The sequence below is a fragment of the Oncorhynchus gorbuscha genome, linkage group LG16 (assembly GCF_021184085.1).
Source record: "Oncorhynchus gorbuscha isolate QuinsamMale2020 ecotype Even-year linkage group LG16, OgorEven_v1.0, whole genome shotgun sequence".
Taxonomy (NCBI): Eukaryota; Metazoa; Chordata; class Actinopteri; order Salmoniformes; family Salmonidae; genus Oncorhynchus; species Oncorhynchus gorbuscha.
This window is the reverse complement of record NC_060188.1, coordinates 49,465,291-49,490,929: the sequence shown is the minus strand read 5'-3', so window position 1 is coordinate 49,490,929 and position 25,639 is coordinate 49,465,291. Positions and strand designations below refer to the sequence as shown.

General features: G+C 42.5%; 1 protein-coding gene across 4 annotated transcripts in view; it reads right to left on the bottom strand.

The window, feature by feature from the left end:
- mark4a (MAP/microtubule affinity-regulating kinase 4a) overlaps positions 1-24,947 on the bottom strand; it is a 60,813-nt gene extending 35,866 nt beyond the window's left edge. For all 4 annotated transcript variants that reach the window (XM_046306186.1, XM_046306187.1, XM_046306189.1 and 1 more), the window contains exons 1-3: positions 24,574-24,947; positions 16,306-16,503; positions 15,545-15,598 (exon numbers count right to left, since the gene is read on the bottom strand). In XM_046306186.1, coding sequence (XP_046162142.1) covers positions 15,545-15,598; positions 16,306-16,503; positions 24,574-24,624 — 303 coding nt within the window. In that variant the 5' untranslated portion in view covers positions 24,625-24,947. The remainder of the gene's footprint in view (positions 1-15,544; positions 15,599-16,305; positions 16,504-24,573) is intronic.
- Between the last annotated feature and the right edge of the window lie 692 nt (positions 24,948-25,639).

The following is a 25,639-nucleotide window of genomic DNA, read 5'->3' as shown; positions in this document are numbered from 1 at the left end:
TTACAGGAACATTTTGCTAATGTTGATGGATATGTTATTCAAACACCCATAAAAACCAGCAGGGATTATTCCTACAATAGTCTCATAAAGTTATAGTGTGACATTATAACATGATGGTTCCATTATAACATGATGGTTCCAAAAAGTTCCCTGAACTGCAATAAATGTTGGAGTTGTTAAAAAAAACATTCCTGCAATATTCAGCTAATGGTGATGGAGACATTACTAATAACACCAATAACAACAAACATGAAACAATCCAGTAAATTTGTGTAATAATGTTGACGTAACATTATATGAAGTTACCAAACTTTTATACAAATGTAATTTCAATCTTCTTTTTTTATGCTATCTGAATTGTTAGTTACAGTCTTGTCCCATTACTGCAACTCCTATATGGATTCGGGAGAGGCGAATGTCGAGAACCATGCGTCCTCTGAAACACGACCCTGCCAAGCCGCGCTGCTTCTTGACACACTGTTCGCTTAACCCGGAAGCCAGCCGCACCAATGTGTCGGAGGACACACCGTAAAACTGGCGACCGAAGTCAGCGTGCATGCGCCAGGACCGCCACAAGGAGTTGCTAGAGTGTGATGGGACAAGGACATCCAGGCTGGCCAAACCCTCCGATGCTGGGCCAAATGTGCATAGCCTCATGAGTCTCCAGGTCACGGCTGGCTGCGACACAGCCTGGGATTGAACCTGGGTCTGTAGTGACGCCTCACGTAAAATTGTAAGAGCTTTCATTGTCTCTTCCTTGTCATGCAATATTGAGGGAGAGAACCTCTGTAGAACAAAGGGAGTCCTCCCGCCAATACTCCAACATCAACTGATTGCGGAATGAAACAATATTTATCTTTGTCCAAACGGTTGGAGTGGTTGAAGAACAATTATGTCAGATCAGTTGTGTTTTGGGATCCCATGAAGGACAGTATAAGAACATAACTGTATCTCTGAATGTGTATATTTCCCAGTGATCAGATTCACATCCAAATGTTGGGGAGCTGATATGATTAAACATGAAACTATTTGTGAGAAGATGTAATGTGATGTTAGCCTTCTAAATTAGATCATTGTTTTTTTATATGAAGTCTTAGCCAAGTCATTGGCCACACCCACGTGAGCACAGATGTTACGTCGGCGTCATGGAACGCCCCCCTTTTCCCAAAGTGCATAAAACCCACTTCTGACAAAATTTACATTAGACCAGAGAGCCAGGCACTGTAGCTACATGTTGGAATGGTTGGCAATTTAAATATAGACCAGACAGCGTGAAGCGGTGGCTACATGGCTGAGAAATGGTTTAAAGACTACAATACCAGGAAATGGTAAGCACCTCAAACTCTCAAGTGAAGAAGACTACACAGGAACATTCAGTCTGTTTAAATACGGTTAGCCTAGGAAACTCGAACCAAAGTATTTATTCTAGTAACCTCGACCAAGAACCACCGGGTGGCACTTCAAAAATATCCATTCTAAAAGAACATTTCCCTATCCAACGACCATTGGTACATCTGGAAGATACATTCTAACAGACAAAACCACAGACTTTCTTTCGAATTTCACCCTAGACGGACCGGCAATATCAACAGAGAGACTCCAAAGGCATACAATTGTAAATATATACAGTGGTTCCTACATTAAAAGTTGTAAGCTTGCACCGCGGGTCTTAGAGCTACCCAGCGTCACGGCTTCATTGCTCCAGACCACCACAAGGGGAAGTTAGAGCACTCATTATGCATTTGGGTCCCAAGGTTTTTATATAACCAAAAATATTGAGTGGTTTCAATGACGATATTTGACGCGAGTCACCCGTCCTTGGGCGAAGATGGCTGACAAAATGTACAATTGAGAGGAATATGTTAGTTAATGTAGAGAAAAAGGTTTGTGCATATTTGTCATAAAGTTAATTTACTAAAATCGCTATTTAGCAAGTTATCTGACTAGCTAACATTAGCCAGCTAACTAGTGTTGGGAGAATGAATTTGTAATTCGTGTTGTTTAATGTTTTAGGGACTCCTGAGAAAACCAGCAAACCAGGCTGTCGTCTTGTGAAACAGTGGATGTAAAGAATCTAGCTAGCTAAAGCATTTACTGCAAATTGAATGCACAATTGTGTAAGCTTGCCTTGCAACATAGCTAATTATTTATTTGCTTATTGTGTAGTGGAGAATAAAAATAACTGCATGCCTATGGATGTGTAGCTAGCTACAGTATGTAGCTGATCTGTGTATGGACCCTAAAACGTTTGGTATGAATATTATTTCAGAACCTATCTATGAACCTCAGCTATCATAGTTGTTGTATCAACTTCATTGCTATGCAGACGACACACAATTAATCTTCTCCTTTCCCCCTTCTGATGACCAGGTGGCGAATCGCATCTCTGCATGTCTGGCAGACATATCAGTGTGGATGACGGATCACCACCTCAAGCTGAACCTCGGCAAGACGGAGCTGCTCTTCCTCCCGGGGAAGGACTGCCCGTTCCATGATCTCGCCATCACGGTTGACAACTCCATTGTGTCCTCCTCCCAGAGCGCTAAGAACCTTGGCGTGATCCTGGACAACACCCTGTCGTTCTCAACTAACATCAAGGCGGTGGCCCGTTCCTGTAGGTTCATGCTCTACAACATCCGCAGAGTACGACCCTGTCTCACACAGGAAGCGGCGCAGGTCCTAATCCAGGCACTTGTCATCTCCCGTCTGGATTACTGCAACTCGCTGTTGGCTGGGCTCCCTGCCTGTGCCATTAAACCCCTACAACTCATCCAGAACGCCGCAGCCCGTCTGGTGTTCAACCTTCCCAAGTTCTCTCTCGTCACCCCGCTCCTCCGCTCTCTCCACTGGCTTCCAGTTGAAGCTCGCATCCGCTACAAGACCATGGTGCTTGCCTACGGAGCTGTGAGGGGAACGGCACCTCAGTACCTCCAGGCTCTGATCAGGCCCTACACCCAAACAAGGGCACTGTGTTCATCCACCTCTGGCCTGCTCGCCTCCCTACCACTGAGGAAGTACAGTTCCCGCTCAGCCCAGTCAAAACTGTTCGCTGCTCTGTCCCCCCAATGGTGGAACAAACTCCCTCACGACGCCAGGACAGCGGAGTCAATCACCACCTTCCGGAGACACCTGAAACCCCACCTCTTTAAGGAATACCTAGGATAGGATAAGTAATCCTTCTCACCCCCCTTTATGATTTAGATGCACTATTGTAAAGTGACTGTTCCACTGGATGTCATAAGGTGAATGCACCAATTTGTAAGTCGCTCTGGATAAGAGCGTCTGCTAAATGACTTAAATGTAAATGTAAACTTCAAGTCTGAATGGCATTAATGAAGCCTATGTGTAACCGGTGTGAAATAGCTAGCTAGTTATCGGGGTGCGCGGTAATAGTTTCAATCGTTGACGTCACTCGCTCTGAGACCTTGAAGTAGTTGTTCCCCTTGCTTTGCAAAAGCTGTGGCTTTTGTGGAGCGATGGGTAATGATACTTCAAGGGCTGTTGTCGATGTTTGCCTCAGGGATTCATTTTTCGTTTTTCTCTGAAAAGAAACAGCATAATATGATTCTAATTAATTAAGCCAAATTAACTTAAAATCAATCCCATATACTATGTTTTTACAAAAAAGGTTTTAAATTCTCTGGTAATGGCAATATGGAATACTATCAAATGCTCCTCAAAGATGCCCTCTGATGGTCAAACTAGCAATAACTTGTAGTAACAGAAGAAATGGCTGAGAATTAAATGACGTGCCACAGAATGCTGCAGCAGCACGCAGGGTGTGACGCAGTATGACGCAACTTTTAGAGGAGGAACCATGGTACATTGCAATTATTTTCAAATGAGCGGCCGTCCATGTGCAAAGTATTAACATTTCTATGATCATAGTTTTCAGCTGTGTGTACGATAGTGAAGTCCTTTGTCTTTTCTCCTGCTCTTTATTACATGCCCCTGCCTTTTCAATTTGTGTAACAAGTCATCATATCGGTTTAGTCCACTAGGGACTTTTCATTGCAGTATGTAGTAATCAATGTGTAACCTATTCTGTTTGTGTTTATGTAATTCTGTGTGATTATTTAGTTAATTAGTAAATAAATAATTAAGCCAATTTGTATATCGCTGATTCATCATTTATGCTAAGGTTCATGCAGATATCCAAGGATTTTGCGACATTCAGAATTAGACTGATAGAAGATAAAAAATTAATGAATGACTGAATGATGACTGAAATGTATGAGATATTTATATCTTTAGAGTTCATTTGGAAATCGGTAACTCATTAAACAAACTTTTTCCGTGGTGCTCCAAGATTGTTGATGAGTTAATTATTACATGAGTAATTTAACCATCATAATAATTAAACATAGTTATCGATTTGTTAAAACAATCATCATCACATTAATGATAGCCAAGACACGACACATTGAAATTACAGAGGCATTTGTGGAATATTAGGTTTCTACATAGTCTCATTAAGGCCCTATAAAATACATTTTCTTGGTTTGCTTTTTCCAGGTTTTAGAGTTTTCCTTCTTTACGTCTACCAGAAGGAGGTTATCATTAGCATCACTAATGGCTGCACAAAGTGGTAGACATATGATAAGTGCAAACTGCACATCACACACACAGACAGGAGCAATCCCGTACAGTGCCTCTTCAGAAAGTTGCAGGAAATACAAATCACTGATTCATTCTGTTCATGTCTTATATTTTTTATTTGATTTAACTAGGCAAGTCAGTTGAGAACAAATTCTTATTTACAATGATGGAATACCGGGGAAAAGTGGGCAAACTGCCTTCTTTAGGGGCAGAACGACAGATTCTTATGTTGTCAGCTCAGGGATTCGATCCAGCAACCTTTCACTTACTGGCCCACACTCTTAACACCTAGGCTACCTGCCGTCCCCGATATACATGGGCATTATAAATAATGCTTTGAATTGTTTGGGCTAGAAACCATACATTTTCGATGTAGCCTAGTAATGGAAAAGGACATTGAAAACAACGCTACAGTGAAGCCTATACACTTTAGTGTCCTGCCTGCCACTCTACAAACTGTTTAGATGTATTTGCAGTTTGTTTTGGCAGGGTTTTGGATCATGTCTTGTCCAATAGTAACTGAGTAGTGAATAATGTCAAGTCATTTTGGAGTAACGTTTTCTGTCAGTGAGAATAGAAGAGGTTTCAGACACTTCTACATTCATGTGGATGCTGCCATGGATAGGAAGAATTGTGAATGGGTCATGAATAAGGATGGGTGAGAATTTTACAAAGGCATAAAGACCATACCACCCCAAAAAATGCTAACCTCCCTTATTATTGGTAATGGTGAGAGGTTATCATATTTTGGTGTAGCCTCTGAAACTTACTCATCATTATTCATGATCCATTCATGTTGTTTCTTTATCATGATGATATCCTCAAGATCAATTGAGAATAATTCAGTAACATATTCTCTCCTCACTTAGAAATACAATTACTCCAGATATCATTCACAATTTAGACATGATCTAAAACACAGCAAAAACAAACTTCATATACACTGCTCAAAAAAATAAAGGGAACACTAAAATAACACATCCTAGATCTGAATGAATGAAATATTCTTATTAAATACTTTTTTCTTTACATAATTGAATGTGCTGACAACAAAATCACACAAAAATGATCAATGGAAATCAAATGTATCAACCCATGGAGGTCTGGATTTTGAGTCACATTCAAAATGAAAGTGGAAACCACACTACAGGCTGATCCAACTTTGATGTAATGTCCTTAAAACAAGTCAAAATGAGGCTTGGTAGTGTGTGTGGCCTCCACGTGCCTGTATGACTTCCCTACAATACCTGGGCATGCTCCTGATGAGGTGGCGGATGGTCTCCTGAGGGATCTCCTCCCAGACCTGTACTAAAGCATCCGCCAACTCCTGGACAGTCTGTGGTGCAACGTGGCGTTGGTGGATGGAGCGAGACATGATGTCCCAGATGTGCTCAATTGGATTCAGGACTGGGGAACGGGCGGGCCAGTCCATAGCATCAATGCCTTCCTCTTGCAGGAACTGCTGACACACTCCAGCCACATGAGGTCTAGCATTGTCTTGCATTAGGAGGAACCCAGGGCCAACCGCACCAGCATATGGTCTCACAAGGGGTCTGAGGATCTCATCTCGGTACCTAATGGCAGTCAGGCTACCTCTGGCGAGCACATGGCCCCCCAAAGAAATGCCACCCCACACCATGACTGACCCACCGCCAAACCGGTCATTCTGGAGGATGTTGCAGGCAGCAGAACGTTCTCCACGGCGTCTCCAGACTCTGTTACGTCTGTCACATGTGCTCAGTGTGAACCTGCTTTCATCTGTGAAGAGCACAGGGCGCCAGTGGCGAATTTGCCAATCTTGGTGTTCTCTGGCAAATGCCAAACGTCCTGCACGGTGTTGGGCTGTAAGCACAACCCCCACCTGTGGACGTCGGGCCCTCATACCACCCTCATGGAGTCTGTTTCTGACTGTTAACCAGACACATGCACATTTGTGGCCTGCTGGAGGTCATTTTGCAGGGCTCTGGCAGTGCTCCTCCTGCTCCTCCTTGCACAAAGGCAGAGGTAGCGGTCCTGCTGCTGGGTTGTTTCCCTCCTAAGGCCTCCTCCACGTCTCCTGATGTACTGGCCTGTCTCCTGGTAGCGCCTCCATGCTCTGGACACTACGCTGACAGACACAGCAAACCTTCTTGCCACAGCTCGCATTGATGTGCCATCCTGGATGAGCTGCACTACCTGAGCCACTTGTGTGGGTTGTAGACTCTGTCTCATGCTACCACTAGAGTGAAAGCACCGCCAGCATTCAAAAGTGACCAAAACATCAGCCAGGAAGCATAGGAACTGAGAAGTGGTCTGTGGTCACCACCTGCAGAACCACTCCTTTATTAGGGGTGTCTTGCTAATTGCCTATAATATCCACCTGTTGTCTATTCCATTTGCACAACAGCATGTGAACTGTATTGTCAATCAGTGTTGCTTCCTAAGTGGACAGTTTGATTTCACAGAAGTGTGATTGACTTGGAGTTACATTGTGTTGTTTATGTGTTCATTTTATTTTTTTGAGCAGTGTACTTCCAATGAGTTTGCAGAGTCACAAGCTTGACGCAGTCATTGTGTGCAATGGATATGGGACCAAACATGGGGCCAAATATTAAACTATAATACACTATAATGGAAAACTGTATGTAATACAGTCATTTTTGGTGTTATCAACATCCACATACTCTGAAACGTTTTACTGCAACATGCTGTAAATTGTGACAGAGTGCTCGATTCGGTCTCATGAATTTTGAATGGTGTTTTGTATATTGGATAAAAGTAGAGACTCAGAGCTACAAAATTTTATTTTCATCTCAAATCAGTATGGGTGGCCCCAGCAGGAATCAAACTCACTATGATGACACTAGGAGCTCATAGAGACTCAGTTCTTGATAATGTCTATGTCATTAATCCACATACTGTATGAGATGGTCCCATAGTCAAGCAAAATCATGATGTGAAGCTGAACGTAACAGACGTTCTCCCAGTCCAGCACTATCTTCCCCACATACTGTACATACACACAGCACCATTATGAACAATTACTTCATCCTTGATTGGCTCTTTCCGGTCTGTTCACTTCATGGCCCCTGGCATGTGTGACGCCACAGAGCCGAGAGAGAGAGAGAGAGAGAGAGAGAGAGAGAGAGAGAGAGAGAGAGAGAGAGAGAGAGAGAGAGAGAGAGAGAGAGAGAGAGAGAGAGAAGAGAGAGAGAGAGAGAGAGAGAGAGAGAGAGAGAGAGAGAGAGAGAGAGAGAGAGAGAGAGAGCGAGAGAGAGAGAATCTACACACAATACCCCATAATGGCAAAGTGAAAACAGTTTTTCAGAAATGTTTGCTAATTTCTATATTTTTTTTCAACTTAAATATCTTATTTACATAAGTATTCAGACCCTTTTCTATGAGACTTGAAATTTATCTCAGGTGCATCTTGTTTCCCAAAAAATTAGGAATGTGCAAACATTTCTACAAACCAGTTTTTGCTTTGTCATTATGGGGTATTGTGTGTAGATTGATGAGGGGGAAAACGATTTAATCCATTTTAGAATAAGGCTGTTAGCTAACAAAATGTGGAAAAAGTCAAGGGGTCTGAATACTTTCCGAATGCACTGTATATGTATTTATGTCAATGTGTTTTCTGTTTTTCTCTTTACTACTCTGAGTAGTGCACGTTTGTGTTGCATGTTAAATGCTGCCTCGTCGTGAGTGACCTGTGAAATATTGAACTAATGTAAATTAAAATTCAGCATTGTAAGTGAGGTAGTTGGATGATCAAGAGACTTGGATGTGATGAGTCCAGGGTTTTTCCTGCATAGAGAATTCTTAGACGTGCTGACTGCAACTACTGCCTAGCCGAGTTACCACCTACCCCCTTTTTTTGGTCAACGGCTCTGTTCCAATATCTATATACCAAAATGAGGCAATATCGCCTTTCAAATACTTGTATTAATTATAACACAGAAATGGATAACCCCTCCACAGTTTTCTTGATCTTAGCCTATCTAGTAATTTTAGAATCACCCAAGTTTGGTAGCCTATGCTGTTGGATTAACTTTATGGTCATGGTTGTTCATGTGGTGGTTACAATGCCACAAGAGCAAACATGTTTGGTACAGGCATAGACATCATTTTTAGATGCAAATCTGATTATATACATTGTTTGATTATTAAAATATAAGCCTGAAGTTCACTTTAAAGTTGCGTTTATCTTTCTGAGGGCTAATCGGGGACATTTTTGGGGACAACTTCAGCCGGGGACAGGCCACCAAAATCTGGGAATGTCCACAGAAATCGGGGACATCTGGTCACCCTATTTCAAAGCGGTGTGCTAGTATGGGACATTGGAACATAGCCCAATAGTCAATGGACCCTGATTGTCAGTCATTTTGCAAATATCACCTTAAATTCATGCACAGCAAACCCTGAGCATCCATTGTGGGGCTTCCATTTATGCACAGGAACAACAAGCCTGTTTGTCCATCAATCGGAATCTATCCATAACTTGCTAATGAGCATCAAAGTCCTTCACAGTTACACACCTCAGCATTCCCAAAGATACACTTACAACGCCAACTACAAAACATAATAGCTGCTTTCACAACAACAACAACAAATCTCGTCTGAACGACTTAGTATCTAGTTCGAACCATTTAGTAAAATAAAATCACTCAAACGAGATACTAAGTCGTTCGAACAACGTATTATCTTGTTCAAACGACTTCATTGTTCTTTATTAGGTCTCATTTGTTATGCAGCACCAGTTGTGCTTGTCAGACCATTGCTGCAGCCATTTAAAGCAGGCGTGCTTTTGAATGCCAGCGCATGTAAGTGAGTCAACAAGTTTTCATGGTTTTACCTATTTGACTTCAGATTCTGATGTTTATCCAGGTTTATCCAAACGTCAAATTTGGACTTTTGGAGCAACCTAGAAATTTGACATTTGGAGAAACATGGATAAACATCCGAAACTGAAGTCAAATTGGTTAAACCATGAGATCTACATACTTTGGCATTCAAAAGCAGCCCTATTAAAGAACTGTCAATGGATGGAATCAGTGAATGAACGGCTGCAGCAATGGTCTGACAAGCACAACTGGTGCTGCATAACAAATGAGGCCTAATTAGACAATATAACAATTAAGTGGTTCGAACGACTTAGTGTCTCATTTGAATGACTTAGCATCTTGTTTGAACAAATTTTTGATTATGATTTTATTAAACTTAGTCTATCAAACGAGATACTAAGTCATTTGAATGAGATACTAAGTTGAACGAGACACTAAGTTATTTCGGACAAGATAATTCCAAGAGTCTACTTTTCTTTTTTGCCTTTGGCTTCAGGGCTTCCATATAAATGCTACAGTAAATCCCCAAAAACACTAGAGTAAATACTACAGTATATTACAGTCTGAAAAAAGTACAGTAAATACTACAGTACACTACAATCAGCAAAAACACTAAATTAATTCCTATAGTATACACTACATATTTATTTTACCACATTTATACTATAGTTAACTGTAAATACTTGAGTGTACTACAGTATACTACAGTAAATACTACAGTGAATACTACAGCAAAGTACACAAAAACAGTATACTATAGTATGTGGGCAGTCAGGTACAGTGAACTCCAAAAGTATTGGCACAGTGACACATGTTTTGTTGTTTTGGCTCTGTACTCCAGCACTTTGGATTTCCTATTATTCAGTGAATATGAGGTTAAAGTGCAGACCGTCAGCTTTAATTTGAGGGTGGTTTCATGAACTGCACCTTTTGTACATAGTCCTCCCATTTTACGGGACCAAAAGTATTGGGACAAATTCACTTATATATATATTAAAGTAGTAAAAAGTTAAGTATTTGGTCACATATTCATAGAACTCAATGACCACATTAAGCTTGTGACTCTACACATTTGTTGGATGCATCTGCTGTTTGTTTTGGTTGTGTTGCAGATTATTTTGTGCCCGATATAAATAAATTGTAAATAATGTATTGTGTCATTTAGTAGTCCCTTTTATTGTAAATAAGAATATAATATGTTTCTAAAAATGTCTACAAATAATGTGGATGCTACCATGATTACAGATAATCCTGAATGAATCGTGAATAATGATGAGTGAGAAAGTCACAGACACACAAATATCATACCCCCAAGACGTGCTAACCTCTCACCATTACAATAACAGGGGAGGTTAGCATTGTTTGGGGGTATGATAATTGTATGTATCATTTCAAATCCAAAATGCTGGATTACAGAGCCAAAACAACACTGTCACAATGCTTTTGGAGCTCACTATAATTATGCAGTCAACTTATCCCCCTTCGTCCTTCCATCTAGTCATCCAGTCATCGGCCCATCCATTCAGCCAGTCATCCTTCCATCCAGTTACAACCAGTCAACTCGTCATCCAGCCACCCAGTTACAACCAGTCAACTCGTCATCCAACCACCCAGTTACAACCAGTCAACTCGTCATCCAACCACCCAGTTACAACCAGTCAACTCGTCATCCAACCACCCAGTTACATCCAGTCAACTCGTCATCCAACCACCCAGTTACAACCAGTCAACTCGTCATCCAACCACCCAGTTACAACCAGTCAACTCGTCATCCAGCCACCCAGTTACAACCAGTCAACTCGTCATCCTTCCTTTCAGTCAGTTAACCAGTCATCCAGTCTACAGCATCTGCCAAACAGTATCACGTCTCTCGAGACCGGCCAGGGACCACTGTGCCTGCATCTGCTCTCTCACTCTCTCTTTTTCTCGAAACGGGAGACCATAGTAGCCACGCTCCACAAAAGCTATGATCCTGTTGCAGGTATCCAGGTACTTCACTTTAGTAAATTCAGTCATTGAATCAACTCACAATCAACTGACTCAAAGGGCCCCCTGCCTGCTTGTGTGAGGCTTATGGTGTTCCCACTCTGTGTAATGTCACTGGATAAGGCAACTCAGTATAACAGATTATTGTGAAATAGACACAAATTGCTTATTGGTAATTTATGACAGGCACACGAAACAGTATATTTTTTGTTGTGCAGTACAAAATGTTGTATACAATGCATTTCAATCACAGATAAAGACATTAGGTTACTTAAGACAAAATGTATTTTTATTTATTTATTTTTTATTTCACCTTTATTTAACCAGGTAGGCTAGTTGAGAACAAGTTCTCCTTTGCAACTGCGACCTGGCCAAGATAAAGCAAAGCAGTTCGACACATACAATAACACATAGTTACACATGGAATAAACAAACACACAGTCAATAATACAGTACAAAAAGTATATATACAGTATGTGCAAATGAGGTAGGATAAGGGAGGCAAGGCAATAAATAGGCCATGGTGGAGAAGTAATTACAATATAGCAAAATGGTAGCTGTGCAGAATATACACTGCTCAAAAAAATGAAGGGAACACTAAAATAACACATCCTAGATCTGAATGAATGAAATATTCTTATTAACTACTTTTTTCTTTACATAGTTGAATGTGCTGACAACAAAATCACACAAAAATTATCAATGGAAATCAAATTTATCAACCCATGGAGGTCTGGATTTGTAGTCACACTAAAAATTAAAGTGGAAAACCACACTACAGGCTGATCAAACTTTGATGTAATGTCCTTAAAACAAGTCAAAATGAGGCTCAGTAGTGTGTGTGGCCTCCACGTGCCTGTATGACCTCCCTACAATGCCTGGGCATGCTCCTGATGAGGTGGCGGGTGGTCTCCGGAGGGATCTCCTCCCAGACCTGGACTAAAGCATCCGCCAACTCCTGGACAGTCTGTGGTGCAACGTGGCGTTGGTGGATGGAGTGAGTCATCATGTCCCAGATGTGCTCAATTGGATTCAGGTCTGGGGAATGGGCGGGCCAGACCATAGCATCAATGCCTTCCTCTTGCAGGAACTGCTGACACATTCCAGCCACATAAGGTCTAGCATTGTCTTGCATTAGGAAGAACCCAGGGCCAACCGCACCAGCATATGGTCTCACAAGGGTTCTGAGGATCTCAGCACATGGAGGGCTGTGCGGCCCCCCCAAAGAAATGCCACCCCACACCATGACTGACCCACCGCCAAACCGGTCATGCTGGAGGATGTTGCACGCAGCAGAACGTTCTCCACGGCGTCTCCAGACTCTGTCACGTCTGTCACATGTGCTCAGTGTGAACCTGCTTTCATCTGTGAAGAGCACAGGGCGCCACTGGCGAATTTGCCAATCTTGGTGTTCTCTGGCAAATGCCAAACGTCCTGCACGGTGTTGGGCTGTAAGCACAACCCCCACCTGTGAACGTCGGGCCCTCATACCACCTTCATGGAGTCTGTTTCTGACCGTTTGAGCAGACACATGTACATTTGTGTGGGTTGTAGACTCCGTCTCATGCTACCACTAGAGTGAAAGCACCGCCAGCATTCAAAAGTGACCAAAACATCAGCCAGGAAGCATAGGAACTGAGAAGTGGTCTGTGGTCACCACCTGCAGAACCACTCCTTTATTGGGGGTGTCTTGCTAATTGCCTATAATTTCCACCTGTTGTCTATTCCATTTGCACAACAGCATGTGAAATGTATTGTCAATCAGTGTTGCTTCCTAAGTGGACAGTTTGATTTCACAGAAGTGTGATTGACTTGGAGTTACATTGTGTTGTTTAAGTGTTCCCTTAGTAGAGATAATGGGGTGCAAAGGAGCAAGATAAATAAAAAAATACAGTATGGGGATGAGGTAGTTGGATGGGCTATTTACAGATGGGCTATGTACATGTGCGGTGATCTGTGAGATGCTCTGACAGCTGGTGCTTAAAGCTAGTGAGGGAGATATGAGTCTCCAGCTTCAGTAATTTTTGCATCTCCTTTCAGTCATTGGCAGCAGAGAACTGGAAGGAAAGGCGGCCAAAGGAAGAATTGGCTTTGGGGGTAACCAGTGAGATATACCTGCTGGAGCGCGTGCAAGGGGTGGGTGCTGCTATGGTGACCAGTGAACTGAGATAAGGTGGGGCTTTACCTAGCAGAGACTTGTAGATGATGTGGAGCCAGTGGGTTTGGCGACGAGTATGAAGCGAGGGCCAGCAAACGAGAGAGTACAGGTCGCAGTGGTGGGTAGTATATGGGGCTTTGGTGACAAAACGGATGGCCCTGTGATAGACTGCATCCAGTTTGTTGAGTAGAGTGTTGGAGGCCATTTTGTAAATTACATCGCCGAAGTTGAGGATGGGTAGGATGGTCAGTTTTACGAGGGTATGTTTGGCAGCATGAGTGAAGGATGCTTTTTTGCGAAGTAGGAAGCCGATTCAAGAATTAATTTTGGATTGGAGATGCTTAATGTGAGTCTGGAAGGAGAGTTTACAGTATAACCAGACACCTAGGTATTTGTAGTTGTCAGAACCGTCCAGAGTAGTCATGCTGGACGGGCGGGCAGGTGCGGGCAGCGATCGGTTGGAGAGCATGCATTTAGTTTTACTTGCATTAAAGAGCAGTTGGAGGCCACGGAAGGAGAGTTGTATGGCATTGAAGCTCGTCTGGAGGTTAGTTAACACAGTGTCCAAAGAAGGGCCAGAGGTATACAGAATGGTGTCGTCTGCGTAGAGGTGGATCAGAGAATCACCAGCAGCAAGAGCGACATCATTGATGTATACAGAGAAGAGAGTCGGCCCGAGAATTGAACCCTGTGGCACCCCAATAGAGAATGCCAAAGGTCCGGACAACAGGCCCTCCGATTTGACACACTGAACTCTATCAGAGAAGTAGTTGGTGAACCAGACGAGGCAATCATTTGAGAAACCAAGGCTGTTGAGTCTGCTGACAAGAATGTGGTAATTGACAGAGTCGAAAGCCTTGGCCAGGTCAATGAATACGGCTGCACAGTAATGTCTCTTATCGATGGCGGTTATGATATCGTTTAGGATCTTGAGCGAGGCTGAGGTGCACCCATGACCAGCTCTGAAACCCGATTGCATAGCGGAGAAGGTAAGGTGGGATTCGAAATGGTCGGTAATCTGTTTGTTAAATTGCCGTTCGAAGACCTTAGAAAGGCAGGGTACGATAGATATAGGTCTATAGCAGTTTGGGTCTAGAGTGTCATGACTGCGGCAGCTTTCCAATCTTTGGGAATCTCAGACGATACGAAAGAGAGGTTCAACAGGCTAGTGATAGGGGTTGCAACAATTTCAGAACAAGAGGGTCCAGATTGTCTAGCCCGGCTGATTTGTAGGGGTACTGGTAGGAGAGAGGTTGGTCGGGAAGGATGGGTGGGCATATAACGTGAACATTTAGCAACCCAAAGGCTGTGTGTTCGAATCTGGATAACTTTAGAATTTGAACAAATTAGCTACTTTCTAACTCATTATATTACTTTTGAGCTCATTTTCAACCACTTAGTATGTTAGCTAACCATTCCCCTAACCCTAACCATAACCCTTTAAACTAACTCCTAAACCTAGCCCTTTAACTACTTAGCTAGTATGTTATCTAGCCCTAGCCCTAACCTTAACCCCTAACTCCTAAACCTAACCTTAACCTCTAACCCTAACCTTAACCCCTAGCCAAGCTAACGTTAGCCACCTAGCTAGCCTAGCTAACATTTAAAAAAAATGCATTTGTGTAACGTACATGAATGTGTTATGAAGAAAGAAAATTATGTAATACACACAAAATGCGTTGTGATGAAAAGCATGTAATTACACACTAAAATGTGGACTTTTTGTGTGCCTGTCACAAATTTCAAATAAGTCATTTGTGTCTATTTCACATTAATCTGTGATAGTGTGATGGGGTAAGGAGGGCTTTTATTATTATTATTATTTTTATTTTTTTCTCCACCTTTATTTAACCAGGTAGGCTAGTTTAACCAGGTATGCATTTATTAAGTGTTCATTAAGCGTTTATTAAGGTCATGTCCACTGTGACTGATAAAACACAGATTGATTTTTAAAGAAAAGTAAATTGCCAAGACTCACCTTTTGTAGGCTGGTTGGATTCAACTGAGTTTTGTCAATTATTTTTATTGCAACCTGGAGGAGACGTGAGGAAAACTTTTTACAACATTTTACAAAAAAAGCACAATGAGAAGATGGAAACAACCCAGTAGTAAACCATAGCTTTCCCCAACAAGCTTCAAGTATGAAAATTAATATCTCTATTCACATTCATTATTTTCCTATCCATGGCCAGACGCCCCAGAACCAATGTCCCTATTCCTATTCCTCCCAACCCTCTATTTTAGCATTGCACCCATCTATACTCTAATCATTGACCCCAGGAAGACAAGGGGTTGCTTAGGCCAAAGATAATGGGGAACCATCTGAATAAAGAAGAACCACAACTACAGATCCCCTCCATCCACTTCCTACCCCCACCATTCACTCTACCCCTATCCCTACCCAAGTCTCATCTCTCTACCCTATATCCCAAGCCCCCCCACCCAATCATTAAAACAGACCAATACCAAATCAACCCCTAGACTTTATACCCTATGCACTTGTGGAGATCTGAGAGAATTTACTTGGTATAAACAATATGGTGAAGCTTCCAGCTATGCTGGATCTAGGGGTCAATTTGGGATTAGGCCTCATGCATTCATCCATGCTCTAACACACTACCATGGAAATGGACACTATTGCATCATATTTCTGCTTTCTAAGACCACTACCCTTCCTCTGCATAATATCCCTTACCCAACAACCCCCCACCCGCCACCCTCCCCATGCCACAGCCTCACCTCCTTGCCCGTCAGGATATGGCGGGCCAGCTTGACCTTGGCGAAGTTGCCTTTGCCGATGGTCTTAAGCAGGCGGTAGTTGCCGATGTGCGGAGTCTCGTCAGAGCAGGAGGCGATGGAGTTCCTGCAGCGGGCGCCCAGTGAGCGGCTGGACAGGCTAGTACCCTTGTCTGAGCGACTGGCGGCTAGAGACACATGCTGGGGGGAGAGGAGAGAGGGGAGAGGGGGTCACCACCAGCGCCCCCATTACCACTACCATGCAAAGCCTGGGAACTCCAAGACCCTTTTCAAAATAGGGTTCCACCCGAACCATACTTAGCACGCTCTGATATTTTATTTTCACATTTCCTTCTCCAGTACGGTTTTACCAACTATGGTAGATGCATAACAAGGCCATCCCAGTATAGCTTGGCTCAGCCTAGTGGGGTGAAATGATACAAGACAAACTCAGAGACCAATTGCTATTTTACACTACTGTACCAACTGCTGACCTGAACCACACTACTGAGCTGGCTCGGATTAAAGGATTTTTGTTTTCATATGGCGCCTTCCAGCACGGTGTTATGCTGGTGAATGAGGACCCAAAAGCGACTTAACAGAAACAGAGTCTTTATTCCAGTCTTAAACAAAAACGATAATCCTGGATATTATCTTAGGTAAATACAAAACAGGAAAACTGAAATCCTCTCGTCAGTAGAGAGGAACGACTGGAGACGCGACCACAGACTGCAGGTCGCTTCGGGAAGGCACAGGCCGTAGCTGACATAGACACCTGCTCACACGCAGCATCTGAAGAAGGCAAAAACACGACAGGGCGGAACAAGGACACAGAACAGCAAACATCAAACAAGGATCCGACAAGAACAGAAGCGGAAAACAGAGGGAGAAATAGGGACTCTAATCAGAGGGCAAAATAGGGGACAGGTGTGAAAGAGTAAATGAGGTAGTTAGGAGAATGAGGAACAGCTGGGAGCAGGAACGGAACGATAGAGAGAGAGAGCGAGAGAGGGAGAGAGGGAGGGGGAGAGAGAGGGATAGAAAGAGGGAAAGAACCTAATAAGACCAGCAGAGGGAAACGAATAGAAGGGAAGCACAGGGACAAGACATGATAATCAATGACAAAACATGACACACGGTTTCAGCACTAACTATGGTGGATGTGTAACCAGGCCAGTACAGTTTGGCTTGGCTCAGCTCGGCATGGTCGTGTTTAAGGTACCACTGTACACTACTGGACTGGTCTGCTATTATAGCATGGTGGCTCTGGCTCTCTAATATGGCAGGAAATGACTGAGAGTGAACTAATCTAACTAAGATAATGTCACATCAGTGTTGTTGCTCATAGGCAGGGGGTTAAGTGCCTGAAAGCAACACCGTGGACTTCTGGTACACCATAGTTCTTCACTGAAATGATATTCAAATTTGGAATATTATCGTTGATTTGGACATCGTCATGCCTGGGTTGCGTGCAACGGGGCATAATGTTGTGGAATGTTCCACACCGTTTGTCTACTGATCATGGACCTAGTATAGCTTAGTGTATAGAAATTCATGAGATCATTCATTTCCAGGTGAACATATGAATATGTCCTGAAAAATACTACTATTCATAGAATATCTTGTCTGATCTCTCTGATAACTGGGACAAAGGTACAACTGTATGAGGTGACTAGTCACATGAGCCCTACAACTACTGAGCTAGTTTTCATAAAACCAGGGTTTGAGTGTTTGCTTTAGACTGCGTCGAGTGCCATTTCGGGAGGGTTTGCAGTGTTCTATTGGTTCCATTGCAAGAGGTAAGCTCAATCAAGCACAGCTAAAGTATTTTAAATAATTTCAAATAGAATTTGAACCCAGGTCTGGTATGCATGGCATGCTGGTAGGTGCTCCCTCCCAGAACCCAATAGCTTTCGACCTACGTTCTGTGAAGATTTAGTCCAACGCTTGAGTTATGGCTAATTTTAAGTTAGGTAGGCAGCAAAGCGTAATTTTTTTTTTTAACTATGTGTTTTTTACAGGAACATAGATACATGTGTTTTAGTAGGATGCAGCTCCTTGTCATGTGACCAAACAGAAGCAGGGCCCAAAGCAGAGGGAAACAGATACCAGAGAAAGGACAGAGAAAAACAAAGAGAGCGAGAGAAACAGAGAGAGAGGCAGGGAGAGAGAGAGAGAGAGAGAGAGAGAGAGAGAGAGAGAGAGAGAGAGAGAGACACAGAGAGAGAGAGAGAGAGAGACACAGAGAGAGAGACACAGAGAGAGAGACACAGAGAGAGAGAGAGAGAGAGAGAGAGAGAGAGACACAGAGAAAGAGAGAGAGAGAGAGAGAGAGAGAGAGAGAGAGAGAGAGAGAGAGAGACACACAGAGAGAGAGACACAGAGAGAGAGAGAGTGACACAGAGAAAGAGAGAGAGAGAGGGACACAGAGAAAGAGAGAGAGAGAGAGAGAGAGAGAGAGAGAGAGAGAGAGAGAGAGAGAGAGAGAGAGAGAGAGAGAGAGAGAGAGAGAGAGAGAGAGAAAGAAAGCATATGCAGACACAGTGGTCCCTGTCTGGCCTTGAGTACAGAGTATCTTTCCCAACGTTTTTTCCTTTATTTCTCGTGCCCTCTCTCATCACCTCTTTCTCAAAACACATTGGAAGAGAAGATCAGAGGGGAGGGACCTTGGATCTTATCCTCCAATGCGGTTTGAGGAAGTGAGGCAAGAGAAAGCAAGGAATCAAGGAAAGATAAAATGAGGAGGAGACTATGTACTGGATGCACACAGGATGAGGAACTTTAGAGTAAATCTTCTTGGTGATTTCGGACTGATGTACAGTGCCTTCAGAAAGTATTCAGACTCCTTGACTGCTTCCACATTTTCTTAGGTTACAGCCTTATAATGACAAAGCAAAAACAGGTTTTTGGACATTTTAGCAAATTTCTAAACAAAAAAATCTGAAATATGATATCTACATAAGTATTCAGACCCTTTACTCAGTACTTTGTTGAAGCACCTGTGGCAGTGATTACAGCCTTGAGGCTTCTTGGGGATGATGCAACAAGCTTGCCATACCTGTATTTGGGGAGTTTCTCCCATTCTTCTCTGCAGATCCTCTCAAGCTCTGTCAGATTGGATGGGGAGTGTTGCTGCACAGCTAATTTCAGGTCTCTCTAGAGATGTTCGATCAGGTTTATGTCTGGGCTCTGGCTGGGCCAATCAAGAACATTCAGAGACTTGTCCCGAAGCCACTCCTGCATTGTCTTGGCTATGTGCTTGGGGTTTTTGAACCTTCACCCCAGTCTGAGGTCCTGAGATCTCTGGAGCAGGTTTTCATCAAGGATCTCTCTGTACTTTGTTCCGTTCATCTTTTCCTCAGTCCTGACTAGTCTCCCAGTCCCTGCCGCTGAAAAACATCCCCACAGCATGATTCTGCCATCACCATGCTTCAACGTAGGGATGGTGCCTGGTTTTCTCCAGCTTGGCATTCAGGCCAAATAGTTCAATATTGGTTTCATCAGACCAGATAATCTTGTTTCTGAGAGTCTTTAGGTGCCTTTTGGCAAACTCCAAGTGGGCTGTCATGTGCCTTTTACTGAGGAGTGGCTTCCGTCTGGCCACTCTACCATAAAGGCCTGATTGATGGAGTGCTGCAGAGATGGTTGTCCTTCTGGAAGGTTCTCCCATCTCCACAGAGGAAATCTAGAGCTCTATCTGAGTGACCATCGGGCTCAACTCCCCAGATTGCACACCTTGGCCAGATGACCAGCTCTAGAAAGACTCTTGGTGTTTCCAAACTTCTTCCATTTATGAATGATGGAGGCCACTGTGTTCTTGGGGACCTTCAATGCTGCAGAAATGTTTTGGTAGCTTTCCCCAGACCGTTGCCTCGACATAATCCCGTCTCCCTCCGTGCTCTACGGACAATTCCTTCGAACCCATGGCTTGGTTAGTAGTGCCTTTCAAAATCATGTCCAATGAATGTAATTTACCACAGGAGAATTCCAATCAAGTTGTAGAAACATCTCAAGGATGATCAATGGAAACTGGATACACCTGAGCTCAATTTCAAGTCTCATAGCAAAGGGTCTGAATACTTAAGTATAGGTATTTATGTTATTGTTTTTTTTAAATAAATTTGCAAAAATGTCAAAATACCAGTTTTCACTTTGTCATTATGGGGTATTGTGTGTAAATTGCTAAGGATGTGTTTTTTAAATCAATTTTAGATTACAGCTGTAACGTAACAAAATGTGGAAAAGGTCAAGGGGTTTGAATACTTTCAGAATGCACTGTATATGTATACATTTGTACATTCCCACCTTCAATGCCTAAAAACTCTCTATGGTGAGATGACTATGAATGTGAACTTGACTCAACTGGCTGTTGTTGATTCAGGATCATTACGAGATGATTCTAAGACATTATAAAGGGGTCGTACATGCTCATGATAAGCATTATAATGGGATACTTTAAGTAAAGTTTTACCATGAGGTTTACTCTTGGTACACAGTTCACCGTCCATCCCTGGCCTGGCCCACCGTCGTCCTTCCCTGCAGTCAAATCACCAAATCGCCCTCTAGTGGCCTCATGGGTGGATAGTTATTAATATTTTTAATAATTCCATAATTAAATCTTAAGGATCCACCCTTTTTTTAAATGTTTTTGCCTAAAATGGCATAAACAAATCTAACTGCCTGTAGCTCAAGACCTGAAGCAAGGGTATGCATATTATTGATACCATTTGAGAGGAAACACTTTTAAGTTTGTGGAAATGTGAAATAAATGTAGGAGAATAACACATTAGATCTGGTAAAATATAATACAAAGATGTTTTTTTTTTGTACCATCATCTTTGAAATGCAAGAGAAAGGCCATTATGTATTATTCCAGCCCAGGAGCAATTTAGATTTTGGCCACTAGATGGAAGCAATGTATGTGCAAAGTTTTACTTGATCCAATGAACCATTGCATTTCTGTTCAAAATGTTGTATCAAGACTGCCAAAATGTGCCTAATTGGTTAATTAATACATATTCAAGTTCATAACTATGCACTCTCCTCAAACAATAGCATGATAAATTGGACAATGCGGTTTGATTAACAAGAATGTAAGCTTTCTACCAATATCAGATATGTCTATGTCCTGGGAAATGTTCTTGTTACAATCTCTTATTAACCTCTACAATCTCATACTTATCACATTAGCCTACGTTAGCTCAACCATACCGCGGGAGACCCAGAGATCCTGTAGAGGTTAATAAAGATACTCTTTTAAAACAGTTTTGTTATATTTAAAATGTCTATGATGTACGTTACCAGTCAAAAGTTTGGAGACACCTACTCATGCAAGGGTTTTTCTTTATTTTTACTATTTTCTACGTTGTAGAATAATAGTGCAGAGATCCAAACTGTGAAATAACACGTGAAATCATGTAGTAACCAAAAAAAAGTGTTATATTTTATATTTCAGATTCTTCAAAGTAGCCACCATTTGCCTTGATGACAGCTTTGCACACTCTTGGCATTCTCTCAACCTGATGGTTTGGGATGAGTTTGACCGCAGAGTGAAGGAAAAGCAGCCAACAAGTGCTCAGTATATGTGGGAACTCCTTCAAGACTGTTGGAAAAGCATTCCAGGTGTCGCTGGTTGTCATCAAGGCAAAGGGTGGCTACTTTGAAGAATATAAAATATAAAATCTATTTTGATTTGTTTTAATACTTTTTTGTTTATTACTTGATTCTATGTGTGTTATTTCATAGTTTGGATGTCTTTACTATTATTCTACAATGTTTTGTGGGTGGGGGGGGCTTGTATAATTCCCCTGCCTCACCATTCCCAACTGGACTGAGATGAAGGAACATGAGAGGGGTGGTGATTGGTGAGAGTAGAGGAAGAGGGGATATGGAGTGTGCCCCAACTGGCACAATATTCCCTTTAAAGTGCACTACTTTGGAATAGAGACAATCTGGTCAAAAGTAGTTAACTATACTGAACAAAAATATAAATGCAACATGTAAAGTGTTGGTCCCATGTTTCATGAGCTGAAATAAAAGATCTCAGAAGTTTTCCATTTGCACAAAAAGCTTCTCTCTCTCAAATGATGTACACACATTTTTTTACATCCCTGTTAATGAGCATTTCTCCTTTGCCAAGATAATACAACCACCTAGTGTCACGAATATTACCGAAGGTGACTCCCCTTCTTGTTCGGGTGGCGCTCGGCGGTCGTCGTCGCCGGTCTACTAGCTATCGCCGATCCGTTGTTCTGTGTTCCTTTAGTTCTGTCTAATTGGTAGCACCTGTTTCTTGTTTGGTTGTTAGGGTAGGGTTACATATAGTCTGTTCAGCCCGCTTCTGTTTCGTGCGGGCTTGTTCGTCTGTTTTGTTGGTTGAGGGTATTTTGTTTGCATTTGGGTTTCACGCTGTCCGTTTATATTTCTGTTCATTTGTGTTTCCACTTTTGTTCATGTTATGTTTCCGGGACATTAAAGTGTGTTTTTTTCCCACATCTTTTGCTCTCTGCGCCTGACTCCACACCTCATCACTCATTTACCGTTACACCTGGCAGGTGTGGCATATCAAGTAGCTGGTTAAACAGCATGATCATTACACAGGTGCACCTTGTGCTGGGGACAATAAAAGGCCACTCTAAAATGTGCAGTTTTGTAACAAAGCACAATGACACAGATGTCTCAAATTTTGAGGGAGCGTGCATTTGGCATGCTGACTGCAGAAATGTCCACCAGAGCTGTTGCCAGACAATGTAATGTTAATTTCTCTACCATAAGCCACCTCCAGCATCATTTTAGCGAATTTGGCAGTACGTCCGACCGGCCTCACAACCCAGACCACGTGTAACCATGCCAGCCCAGGACCTCCACATCGGGTTTCTTCAGCTGAGGGATTGTCTGAGACCAGCCAAACATACAACTGATGAAACTGAGAAGTATTTCTGTCTGTAATAAAGCCCTTTTGTGGAGAAAAACTCATTCTCAGCAGGGGCGCAGCCATGGGTGGGCCTGGAAGGGCATAGTTCCACCCACTTGGAGCCAGGCCCACCAGGGTACTGCGCCCCTGCTCAGTCATCTGAAATCCTTAGATTAGGGCCTAATTTATGTATTTCTATTGACTTATTTCCTCATGTGAACTGTAACTCAGTAAAATCATTGAAATTGTTGCATATTGCATTTATATTTTTGTTCAGTATATATCGTGAAGAAGCCCATTTGGCTCTGGTCAAAAGTAGTGCACTATATGGTGAATACGGTGCCATTTGTAATGCGGTCATGGTCTCCACACAAAGAATAATAACAGATTGCTTCATCAGACAGGTCCTCAATAAACACACATAATTTCAGCAGAGAAATTAGTATTTATGGAATCACATTTAATGAGAAACCCCCAAAGTGCATATTAGGCTATGCATATTAGATAGGCCTTCATAGATAGATGGAGATACAAAAATACTGTACACACACACACACACACCACACCACACCACACCACACCACACCACACACACACACACACACACACACACACACACACACACACACACACACACACACACACACACACACACACACACACACACACACACACACACACACACACACACACACACACACTGTACATATCCATTGTTGCTTGTGCAGGCCCTACTGCTACTGGCTACAGTGGAAGCTGTAGCCTAGCAGATGGCGCTCCGCTGTTACACCCATAGCCCTGGATAGTACGCCGCTATACCCAGCAATGGATAGCATTTTGCACAACATTGTATGCAATAATCGAAAACAGTTATCTTAAAGACTTTTCTCGTTTTTATTATTCCGAATGGTTGTAGGTGCGACAGTATGCCAATCATAACGAGGTTTCACCACACAAGGGGAATACACGGGCAATAAGTGACATCACTATATATACAGCTATAATAAGAGGTGACGGTTCTTAGTATGAGCTTCTGCGTATATCCACGGAGTGTTACCGTATGTGGATGGATTCATCTTGGGCTGTTTTCCTACCGCCATCAGCTCTTTTGCTGTTTAGACGTTATAAGGATATGGCCCATTTTGAGATAATCTGCTATGCTAAATTTCCACCCACTCTCATAACCAGGCTCTTTTTTTAACAACCAAAATGCACACCCTGTAATAATTAGGCCTATGCATTACAAATAAATATGGTGAATGCAAAGCCTCATGTTATGAACCATATTTCTATACTCTACATAGGATGTATAATTTCTGCATAGACACTCAAATTATGGGGATAATTATTGCACTTACATGGTCCGTGCCCCTGTCGTTTCCAGACGGTAATGCAGAACGAGAAGACATTTTCCCTGAGTTTTTCCCGAATTACTGTATGTTTGCGTTTATATTTACAGGATCAGGCTCCACTAATAATAACATCCGACATTGGCAGTTCCGCAGCTGCGATCACGTCCCAATCAACCTGTTTATTCTCCAACCGGCGAAGCCGTAGTCGAGAGGAGACTTCTACCTGTCATGGCAGCAGTAGCCAACCGATATCTGGGGTGTCTTCAAGCAAGCTGCATTTCTCTGGCAAAATTCGCTCAATTCGGTAATTTTGCACCAAAAGCAACGCAAACCCACGATTTAACGTCAATTATGGACTGAAACTGTGTGATGTTTGGCCCCCACTGTTTCTCATTTCGGCATTTCGGCATATAAAACAAATATACGGCTTTGGGATGAGCGTCTCCGTTTATCATAATAATAGGCGACTGTTTAATCTATCAATTCCCCATCGCTTTGCTGCATGCAACCGACGACGATTGCATTAATCCGCGGGAAAACAGAGGGTATCTTGCATGAAAAACGCCGTATTGTTCATAACCCTGATGGCTGCGATGCGCCACTTCTCGCGTCAGAGACGCTGACTGACACATCCACCGACCAAAAACGCACATACGAGCGTAAAGTTGAGCGTAAAAGAAACCTACCCAAAAACGGAAGATGGAAAGTCTGTGTTTAAATCAGTGACGCATTTTCAATATTTCTTATACACAGTAGTGGTTAGCTATAGCCTAAATCCGTATTTAGATAGATAAACAAATAACTCACACCGCCACGCTTTCCAACTCACCCATCAATTTTTACAGTCTTCTCCCATCCAAAGACAGCACTCCAGAGCTGGTGCACAAATTGGGATTCTTTTAGGCTACAGAAATAACAATATATGTCAAAATCGAATGAAATCCGTAGCCTGGTTAATTTTCTTATGATATGAAGATTCATGTGAATAAATTATTCCAAAAAGGTTTAATTAATTGGACAGACAGCATTGTAGACTTGAACTATTCTAATTACAATTGTGTATTTGCAGATC